Below are 10888 nucleotides of genomic sequence, written 5' to 3' on the forward strand. Positions count from 1 at the left end.
CTCTATTCGTTTGTGTGTGTGGTTTTTGGTCGAACAGAGATTCAGAGATCCGGAGACCCAGAGATTATAGTCAATCAGCTGCTCCTGTGGCTGATTTTTCATCGGATTCGACCAGATCATTTGAATAGGTGCGAACCAGAAGCGATCGAGGCGATAAGATTCAGAAGCAGAAGCAGGAAGTTGAGGCCCCGAATTATGACTGTGGGCATAGGGGTCCCACTTCCAGCCATTCTGCGGCATCCAATTAAATTGAATTTCGAAACGATGCTACTGCGATAAATTAAGCAAACATTTTTCGGTGTGTTTGGCTTCCTTTCCACTTGGGCATTATGATTTTGTGGCATAGTCCGGCTGGCTACAACACCCAACGAATCGAAGACAAACACGCAGGCCGAGGCGTTCAGGGCAAACACAAGAATCGGAGTCGATTATCTAAGTTTGATAAGGCATACGCATGCACTTGAAGAAATAAAGAGCCCTAATTCTTATAAACAACTAAGAACATCACAGCGATAAGTTCTAAAAAGTTGGTAATAATAAACGAGCGAAGAAGAACCACAGCACTTAAAGTTTAAGGATATTCCAATCCCAAACAATTTGACATGCAGCATGCATCGATTGTTTCTCTCAGTGCATTCAACAGGACTACCTCTGCGGCTTCGACTCGCTTCACTTACTCTGGCCCCCGTCCAAACGAATTTCTAACGTGCTCTACAAGTCTATTTGTGCGTGAACAAATATTTATTGGAACGACAACACTTGCGAGGGGTTACAACTAGGTGTTAGATGCTAGGTGTTCAGGGTTCGACTCCAACTCCGTCGTCCAATTGACCAATAAACTGCTTGATGATGTGTGGCGCACTGCCAGTCGATTTAAGCGGGTTTACCTGTCACCAGCGTGGCATGCACCAATTATTTCTGGCTGGTTGGCTGCGAGGGTAATTGATTGGGGGAAAGGGTCATTAGTATACAAGCTATGAGGAGAGATTTCTTTAGGAACTACGAACATATCTTATACCATATAAGATTATAAAGTTCCTTAAGCCCAAAACAGATTGATAATCTATTTGAACATAAGTTTCTTTATACCCTGCACTCTTAAATTACGTTTCCAACATTTTTTCTATCTTCTCAATCGTTGGCAGCTTGCGATGACTGGCAGAATGGTTGCCGTTTTGGCCTAACAACTTTGTAATTTTTTGTTTACACGCTTAAATTGTAACGTAATTGCTTTGGGAAGTGACAATTGTGCGGCATCCCTTCTCGGTGTGTAAATATGAGTGCTGTTCGTTTGTCAATTGCCCGGCGCTGTGAAAGTGGCCACATGCTGCTCGACAGTTGGAGTTCTTGGCCTATTCCTCCCAGTCGCGGCCCAGTCCGCCACTCCAGCTGACCCGGCTGCCATGGCCATCGCCTTGGGGACCGGGACGTGAACCCACAATAGAGCCCATCGGAGCATTGGAAGCCACTTGGCCCTGTCAACCACAGGCAACTGAGGCAGCGAGATGAAAGGCAGATGCTGACGGTCAGATAAACACGGCAACTGCGTCGTAATTCGTGTAATTATATTCTCAATTACCAAAACCCGACAGTCCAGCAACTTGGAGATGCGGTCGCTGTGATTAGAACAAACGAAAGCGTTTTCTGTTTTCTGATTTTCCTTTCACAAATTATTGAAAGCTTTCCATGCATTTTTTTAGTCCTGTTAGCAGTAAGATTGCCTTATGATGAATATTTTATTTAACCTTTATGTCTGTGCCTGTACCTGTGTATTTCCTGCCGAGCTTGTTGATGTCTTGACAAGGTTCTGTTGGAAAAACCTGGACAGGGAGCACCTCCGGATGGTCAGATTAGCGCCTTCCAGCAGTGAAGTCAAAAGCAGGCCAGCACTGGCAAATAAAGCAATGAAAGGCAGATAGCTTCTAAATGCTGCTCATTCGTGCTGCCGAGCAAACAAGCCACAGGGGGCGTGGCAAGGGGCCAAAAGACATATGCAAATGGCCAGAATCATGCTCATCCTCATTCCCATCCTCATGCTCATCCTCATTCTCGTCCTGGGCCAACTTAAGTGGTTCCAGCTCGGCAGCGCAGCGATGTGATGCCTACTACGATATGATATGATTATGTTAAATGCCCGTTTTGTTTGCTCACTCACTCGCACAGGACGAGGACGAGGATGAGGATGAGGAGTTGGTTGGATGGCTGTATGGTTGCTTGGTTGTTTGGTTGGTCATTGGGCAGCTGCTACCCGTCGTCGTAGTTGTAGTTGTGGTTGTAGTTGTTGTCGTCATGCTCCCTTAACTGATTCCCCGGCTTCCATGGGCAAAAAGGAGCAGCCTCCGTGGGCTTTCGGCTTCGGCTGCATTCAGTTCGGTTTCAAGTTGACGATTTCATAATTCAATTTACAAGATAAGGGCCCACAACCCGGCGACTGAATAACCAGAACCAGATCCCAGATTTCGAATCGGCATCGGAATCAGCCAACCAACAAGCGGCCACCGTTTTTGGGGCGTGTTGTCAAAAGAAGACAGCGAGCAAAAAGTAAACAAAACATTCAGGGTGCTGTTGGGGGGAAGGGGGAAAAGAATCACATTGAAAAACCTTTTAATTAATTATGCATCAGCGATTGTGTTTAAATAAAGCGAAACTCAGTCAAATCGGATTCAGAGGCTTTTTTGTTCGTGTCTGCGGGGGAAAAACGAGGGGCAGATCATCATCATCAGCTGCCAGTGACAAACGCGCATTACGCATACGCCAGGATGAACCCGTGTAGATGACGCCGATTAGATAATGCAGATAACTCTCCCCTGTCCTCCCCCCCAAAGTATTAACTCCAGTATATCGTGTTTGGCTCGGGATAATCTCTTTTTATTTACTTTCTGAATATTAATAATTACTAAAAATAGGTAGGTCTTCTAAACTGATTCCAATAAGTGGCAGGGGTCAAAGATAATTTGTAAATTATTAATATGTTCATTATTTAATTATTATTACGTTGGTTATGGTGATTACAAATACTTTTACTGTTTATCCACCAAAGTTTCTTCATATTTTCTAAATAAGTTGAAGAATTTTATTTTGCTTTCAAATATAGGTTTGAAAATGATACATTCACTGTGCTATACAAGTTGTATTTTTGCATTTGCATGGAAAACCCTTTTGTGCCACTCAAGATTTAATCTATGATCTACCCCGGCAAACCACAGAATTTCTACGAATACACCCTTTACCAATTGCTGAACTTCTTGGCGAGCCTGTGGCAATTGTTCATCGCTGGAGAAAAGAGTCCTCAATCTGTGCATTTGTCAATGGGTCGTCAGCCATGTCAGCCATGTCAGCAGCATGACTTCTGACACGATCGGAGGAGCAGCGAGGAGCAGGGAGCAGGGAGGGCAGGGTAACCCATATGCCCACATTCGATGTGACGGATGCTCGGGGGATGGGGCGCAAGCTAGAAGCCATCATAATTTAAACATGAGTGTTGGCTGCCACTGCGCACTGGGCTAACAATGATGCGGCTGCGACTGCGACTGTGGCTGCGGTTTATGGTGAGTTTCGTGGCCGGGCTCGGTGGCTCTGAAGAGGATTCAGGCTGCGAGGAGCTGCGGTCTGTTCTGGTCTGGAGGGTCGTCCATTTGGCGGCCTTATCAGCGACAGCGATGGCAGATTAATCGGCCGCGATAAGAGCTCGAACCCTGGGCCTGGGATGTGGACACGATGACGGGCACGATGACGAGTGCGGATGATCGACCAGAAGAATGGAGTGCTGGCGATGATGATGACGATGACGGTAGCATGGCTCCTCACCACTCCGCTGTGCGGATCGAAGTGCCTTCTCCTAAGCGCATGTACCATATATACCACTCGTCTGTATGTTCTTTGTTGTTCGATTTCGGTTTTATATTCTCATTTTTCGGGGCTATCCCCTACTCCTCCCCCTACTCCTGCCTGCGTGGCATTTTCGCATTTTCGGCTGGACTTTGGTGCAAAGGTGTGCCTGGGTTATGCGAAATATGCGTGGCGTTGTCGATCGGATCGGCTGGAGGGATCGGGATGTGGATCGGGATCGGAATCGGGATCTGCACTGCCATGGCCCAAAGTGGTTTAGATTAAAGGGTTTAGTTCGCTGCCTTGTGTTATTTCATTTTTGGGGCGTTATTTGCTCAGCGAGACGTGCGACTGCTTTTGACTCTGGCTTCGGGCTTTATGCTCTGCGTTCTTTTATTTTTTGTTATTTTTTCTTATTTTTGGTTTGACTGCAGGAAGATCGATCTGGCCGATCGGTCGGTGCACCTCATTGACCTCTCTTCATCTTCCAGTTCCCTTGGCCCCTCCAGACCCTTCCGCATCCCAGTGCCCGTCACCTCGGCATTTCTGTTGTTGTGCCCGCTGAACATCTGTCGATCTTGTTTGGCGATAATTTGAATTGAGTTTTCTCTCCAAGTTGGCCAGCCTTCCCTCACATGTGTAAGAAGTCCAGAGCATTGTGCGAGTTTGGTGAGTTGGTTGCCAAGGGGTAATGCCGGTAGGCGTGTTAATAACAGAGCTCATCCTCGTCAAATGGAGGCACACATGTGAAATGACACCCGATCTAGGCGCAGTGCAAAGCTTTCCCACAGCACTCAGAAAAAACACACTACAGTACTTCAATTTCTGCCGTTCAAATGGGCTTTTTATGGGCTTCAAAATAAATTAAAGTTAGTTTTTGAGTAGAATTTTAAAACATTTACTGCTATACCTTTCAAAACCTAAGGGTATTATCATTAACTTTTTCTAACTTTCCCAATCATTTTGAATATTTTTTTTAAGTAGCTTACTCAAGTTACCTGTGCTCAAATATGATCCTGAATTGGATCCTGAATTTGAAAGAAACTCTTTTCTGGGTGTACCTGTACCAGTATGACTTCCCCAGAACGTGTCACCTGAAATGGAGAATGGGAAAGGAGGAGTGAGAGGAGTGAAGTGGATTGGAGTGGAGGGCAGTGATGGTGGAACCCAACAGGAGGTTGAAGGAGGAGCAGAGTCCCAGGGTCTCGGCCAATCCGCCGAGCACGTTCAAGTCGTTTTCTCGCAATTAACGCGAAATTCTACGAATTGTTTAATTAGAACTCCAGTTTCAGTTCGCAGTTCTTCGGTGTTCAGGTTGCATCCAAAGGTCTGCGAATCCAGAGTTGCCTGCAACTCTGCACGTTTGTATCTTGTGGTGCTTGCTGCTTTTCCCTCTCGCTTGCTTGGGACTGCATAATCTTTTCTGTAAACATGAAACTCGCGCCATTATATCGAGCCAACGCTGTGGCAGCCAACGTTGAGTGTGGAATGGTATGGCTGTGGCATGGCTATGGGTATTGGGGGCTCGGATCTTGGCCAGAACCTGGCTGCTTTTTACATGTTCGCCTGCCTTGCGCCGTGTGGCAGCGATTTGAAATTTAAAATCTGTGAATTTGAAGCAGTTTATCGAGACGCAACGCGACACAACGCGATGCGACTGCAGCCTCCACGTCCTTTCCTTAGGTGTTGTCCCCGATTCGGTCGGCCGATTAAATCATTAAATATTCCGATTGTGTAGCGTTATAATGAAATGTTTTTAGCGCTTGTCTGACTTGGAATTATGCAGGGAATTAAAGGATCTCATCCCCCGGCTGCCTGTTATTTGCCAAGCGAGGGAACTTCTTTATATGTGGAACATGTTGGACTGTTGTCCCCGATAAGCGAAGATGTTCCAGGCATTTGGCGTATTTACTGGCTGTATTGAGAGATAATGCTGAAGACATAGGGGCTCTAAATTTGCATCAAATAGTTGTCTGTTAATGTTTATTACTGAATGTCTCCTATGCTACTTTTGACAGCATTTCTATGAACTAACAAGTTTGGTGTGTCTAACTTCTAATTTCAAATCCAACCGCCCGCTTGTCAATCGATAATCTAATCGCTCATCTAATGCGTCTGCTGCGTGATCGATATCTTTGAGCGCGTGCTGAACAGCTGACGCGTGCCATCTCTAATATGTAGGTGGAAAGCTCATTTCACAAGTTCATGTCATCATTTATTAAACGCGGTTGAGTTTTGAAAGTGATTGTAGCAGTTGTAAGTGTAAAGCAACTATGCGCCTAATACTCATCGTCCTGCTTTCGAGTGTCTCCGCCATTGAGTTCCCCGACTTGGAGGACTACTGCAATGATTCATATTGCCATATACTTGGCAGAAGCCGGAAGTATTCCGATAAAAAGGCTACCAAACTAACCGAGTTCCACATCGACATTTGTGACAAGGATGTGCTCCAACTTATGCCCAATCTGCGCACCCTGGAGCTGGAGAACTGCGACCTTCCGGACTTCACCATCAAAGACCTGTATCCACTGCCGTACCTAACAAGCCTTCAATTGCGAAGTAGCAACCTATTGAAGCTGGACGACGAACACTTTTCCAAGTGGCCAGGGATGCAGATCCTTGTGCTGGGCGGCAACAACATAACGAGACTATCCGATGAATGCTTTAAAGGACTACCTCAGCTCTGGCTGCTGTCGCTGCCGGGCAATGGTATTCGACTGTTGCCATGGGGTGTATTTGACACCCTACCAGAACTTCTGCATCTCGACCTTAGTGGCAATAGAATCGAAAATCTTCCTGAAAACATTTTCTCTGGCCTTCCCAAGCTGGAGATGCTGCTGCTCAATGGGAATCCCTTGATATATATATCGCCTACATCCCTTAAACCTCTAAGCAACCTACGCCTTTTGGACCTCAGCTACTGTGGACCGCTGCCGGATCTTTCGTTGCCCGGTGCACATACCCTGATCCTCGACAACAGCGGTGTGCAGCGCCTGGACATTTTGGGCAGTGTCCATAAGCTGCAGGCGAGAAACAACCATTTAACCGAGATCAGATTACCCAACAAAAGCTCTGTTATCGAACTGGATTTGCATAACAATTTACTGACCTCAAACGATATTCCCAAGCTTCTAATGGGCATGTGGAGACTGCAGCGACTGGATCTATCCAAGAATCTCATAGGGATGTACGCCGCGGCCGGAAGCGACAATTCAAGCGAGCTCTTCATGCTGCCCAATCTTATGTATTTGAACCTCTCGGAAAATCGCCTGTCGCGTCTGCACTTCGATTCGCCGATCCCATGGGAAAGACTAACTCATTTGGATGTTTCGTACAATAGAATATATGCGCCCGCATATATCGGCATCAACGAGGCTTTCAATCTTCAAAGTCTGCATTTAGAGGGAAATTGGATTAGCTATTTACTACTATCATCCTGGAAACCGCATCCACGCCTGAAAGAGTTGGCTCTGTACGACAACAGATTCCCGCCTGAGGGCTATAAAAATACTACAAACTTCTTTAAAGAAATGGGAGTTAACGTTTTGGAGAAAACTCAATACAATCACTCAAACAACGCGTCTCCTTCAACTTGTAAGCCTTGTATACCAGCTGCCATAGATTTTCCTATAAGCAACGACACTAAAACAAAGTGCGACACAGTTACCGAAGCTCCTTCAACTTGTAAGCCTTGTATACCAGATGTCAACGATTTTCCTAAAGGCAACAACACCAACCAAAAGTGCGACACAGATAACGAAGCTAATCGTTTCAGCAACGACACTTATCGAAAATGGAACTTATGGAATGTAGTTACGCTAGTTTCCCTGAGTATTTCCTTGGCCCTTAACGCATTTGTAATCGTGCTACTCATTCGTTCAAGAAGAAGATTAGCATCGGCACTTGCCACAATGGATATGCTTTCCAACGACTTTGATGATCAAATTATGTTAGGTTAATCAGTCATTGTACTTAACATTTACTTATATATGTATGTAAACTATACCTCAAATACAAATAAGGAATCTCTGATGTCTTACTAAAACTAAATTTAAAATGATTCCCTTTCTTTATTATACCTTTCCTTAATACTTTTTGAAAGTAGCTTTAATAAAAAACGACACACTACATTTACACATGAATTGGCCCACCCAGAGTTCAGAGTTTACGTTCCTTATCACCGTCCACACGAGGCGAAAGCTTTACTTTGTTGCTATAAGCGAAGCTCTCTTGGGTATTCAAATGGCCCCTTATCAGCAGTGAGTAAAGCTCCACTCGCCGATCCACAAATCCAGATGATAGGAACATGATGCTGTTGCCGCTTCGATCGAGGCTAGTGCACTATATGCAGTCCGAGAAAGCGCAAGCAAAGTGAACCGGAATAAGATGCATCTTTACATATATCTTTTGCTCGGTTTTTGCGGCTTGGCGGTGGGCGATGTACCTGCCGTTTACGATGCCACCGGACGCTTGAATCTCAGTGCCATTTGCCCGGGTTCCTTCTGCAGCTTGAGTGATCGGTCGGTGGCCTACTCCGCGACTCCGGATCTTCAGGTCCGGGAATTGCACTTGAGGAACTGCAGCCGCCATTCGATCACGTGGCTGGTTTTGAACCTTACGCCGGGTCTCCGGACATTGGTCATCCGCAACTGTGCCACGTACCACATCAGCACGGAGAGTCTGAGGCCAGTGGCCAATCTCACCTCGCTGCAGATGCAGGGCACGAGTCTTGGTGTCCTCCGGGATCGGATCTTCACCGCAGTGCCGCGTTTGGAGATCCTGCAACTAAGTCAGAACTTCATACACACGGTGCACATAGGCGCCTTCAAGGGCTTATCCAGACTGAGATTGCTGGGCCTGCAGGGGAATGGGATGCCTGAGATCCTGGCCAGCACTTTCGATCCTCTGGTGGAGCTGGTGCACCTGGACTTGAGCAGGAATCAGCTGACAACTCTGCCACAAAATATCTTTGCTAAAAACAAGAAGCTACAAACCCTGCTGCTCAATGGCAACCCGTTGAGAACTCTACAACCAGATGTACTCAGCTCGTTGCCCAATCTTCGAGTGCTCGACTTGGGACATGTTGGTGAACTGGAGGTCATAACGCTGGACCTACCCCATGTGCAGAACTTGGCTCTGGAGGGGAGTAGTCTTAGCAGTTTAGTCATCAATGGGGGCTTTATCAAACTGCAGGCGGGGAACAATGAGCTGAATCATCTGCAAGTGGGAAACAAGAGCGCTGTGATTGAGATGGATCTGCATGGAAATTTGCTAGATGGAAATAATACGGCCGCTCTTCTCAGAGGCATGTGGAATCTGCAAAGACTGGATCTGTCCAAAAATGTAATCGAAGCATTGCCATTACATGGAAGCGGATTCGATGCCTCCGGCTCCCAGGAGCTGTTCATTTTGCCCAGTTTAAAGTACCTGAATTTGGCGAACAATCGGCTGGTTCGCCTGCCTCCGGAGTCGCCAATCCTGTCATCGCATCTCAACTCTTTGGATTTGTCCCACAATCTGATGCTAACCCTCGATGTGGAGATACTGCGAAGTCTGGCGGTTCTGAAGGCTCTGTTCTTGGAGGGCAACCGCCTGAATGCCTTCGACTACCAGATGCTGCATGAGGAGCACCAGGATCTCACGGAGCTGGCGCTTCATGACAACCCCTGGTCACCCGGCCTATACCGCAAGATGTTTCTCTACCTCACCGATCGAGGAGTTCATCTGCAGGCGAGGCCCCAAAACCGTGTCCTGAACAACAGCAGCCGTGTGGATATCGATTGGCCACCGAATGAAAGCCAGGCGGAGGCTCAGAAACAGGATCCACCGGGAGTGACGGGCATACACCCCTACTGGACCCTAAGGGATATCCTTGCCTTTGTCACGCTGCTGGTGGTGATGCTCATTCTGCTGATGAATCTGTACCACATCCTGGAGGAAGAGGGCTGCCTGCGCAGGTTTCGTCATTGGAGGAGGTCCCGCTTCCATGGGCCGAGCACCTCCAGCACGTCCAGGAACAGTGCTCGACGCCTCAACGAGCAGGACTCCGAAGTATGAGCCTGGTCAACACATTGGCTTACTCGCTTACTCGCTTATCCTTTCTCCGTTTCCCAAAACAGCACAGCTCCAGTGAATAGCCGTGGGATGTAGCCAAGCTGCTCCGTAAGCGTTCCAAGTAAGCGCCAATTTGATGTCAATTTAGCGCTAGTCTCTGCTCTTTCCCAGCGTGCTGTGGGTATATCAGTTGCTTACCTACTTGCTTGCAGCTATCATCTGCTACCCTGTACTTATCCTTTGGTGGGAGCGTGCCGAAGTTAGACAATATACGCAAATACAAAGAATGTGATAGCAATAAATTACAATTTAAATCCGCAAGCCACGCAGTAGGTTAAACAAATCCTCTCGTTTCTATACTTACTTAGCCGATAAGAAAATAAACATTTATAAATGGAAATTTATAAGCCGTTAATCAGGTTAATCATAAACCCTGTATGTAGTATGTACTATCATTCCTTATCGCTTATTAAAATATTGAACCTATTACTATCGCTAAGCACTATTTTATATAGGATATGGACACTGTCGTCTCTTTCATAATATGGCTATATATTTTGCATATGACTTCTTAGCTGCGAATAGATAGCAACAATTTACAGAGCAGAGCACTGAAAAGCTAGAGCTGCAAGGGGACAAAGTAATACAGTCAAAAAACTTACTTAAATAATGAGACATACAGATCACATTCAGAGAGCATCCATGTACCATTTAAGTAACAATTTCTCGCAGTGCAGAGAAGAGCTCACCGGACCAGGCGAACAAGATGCACTTACAAGATTCGGACAAAATACGAATTTAATTCAAAATAATTGCACGGCATGCACACGAGGACATGTGGAGTGCTCTTAGGCTGTGGGGCTGCTGTTGGGCCAAGACTAGTTAGTACTCCGCCAGCAAGTTGGCCAAGAAGAAAAGGGGAGGGGGAGTGGAGAGTGGCTAGACCTGGTTGAACATCGACTTTTCCGCCTTCGTTGCTGGCACTTCTTGCATGTTTGCTTCGAGG

At 46.4% G+C, this 10888-nt stretch overlaps 2 protein-coding genes across 2 annotated transcripts; both read left to right on the plus strand.

Annotated features, from left to right (window-relative positions):
- Positions 1–5999: 5999 nt before the first annotated feature.
- On the plus strand, positions 6000–7878 carry LOC122620629 (protein artichoke). The gene has a single exon (XM_043798195.1). The coding sequence runs from the start codon at positions 6102–6104 to the stop codon at positions 7785–7787; it is 1686 nt and encodes a 561-aa protein (XP_043654130.1). The 5' UTR covers positions 6000–6101; the 3' UTR covers positions 7788–7878.
- A 283-nt stretch (positions 7879–8161) lies between these two features.
- LOC122620300 (insulin-like growth factor-binding protein complex acid labile subunit) lies at positions 8162–10225 on the plus strand. The gene is made up of 2 exons (XM_043797693.1): positions 8162–9879; positions 9948–10225. The coding sequence occupies exons 1-2, from the start codon at positions 8215–8217 to the stop codon at positions 9963–9965; spliced, it is 1683 nt and encodes a 560-aa protein (XP_043653628.1). The 5' UTR covers positions 8162–8214; the 3' UTR covers positions 9966–10225.
- Positions 10226–10888: the final 663 nt, after the last annotated feature.

This window comes from Drosophila teissieri, chromosome 3R (genome assembly GCF_016746235.2).
Source record: "Drosophila teissieri strain GT53w chromosome 3R, Prin_Dtei_1.1, whole genome shotgun sequence".
Lineage (NCBI taxonomy): Eukaryota > Metazoa > Arthropoda > Insecta > Diptera > Drosophilidae > Drosophila > Drosophila teissieri.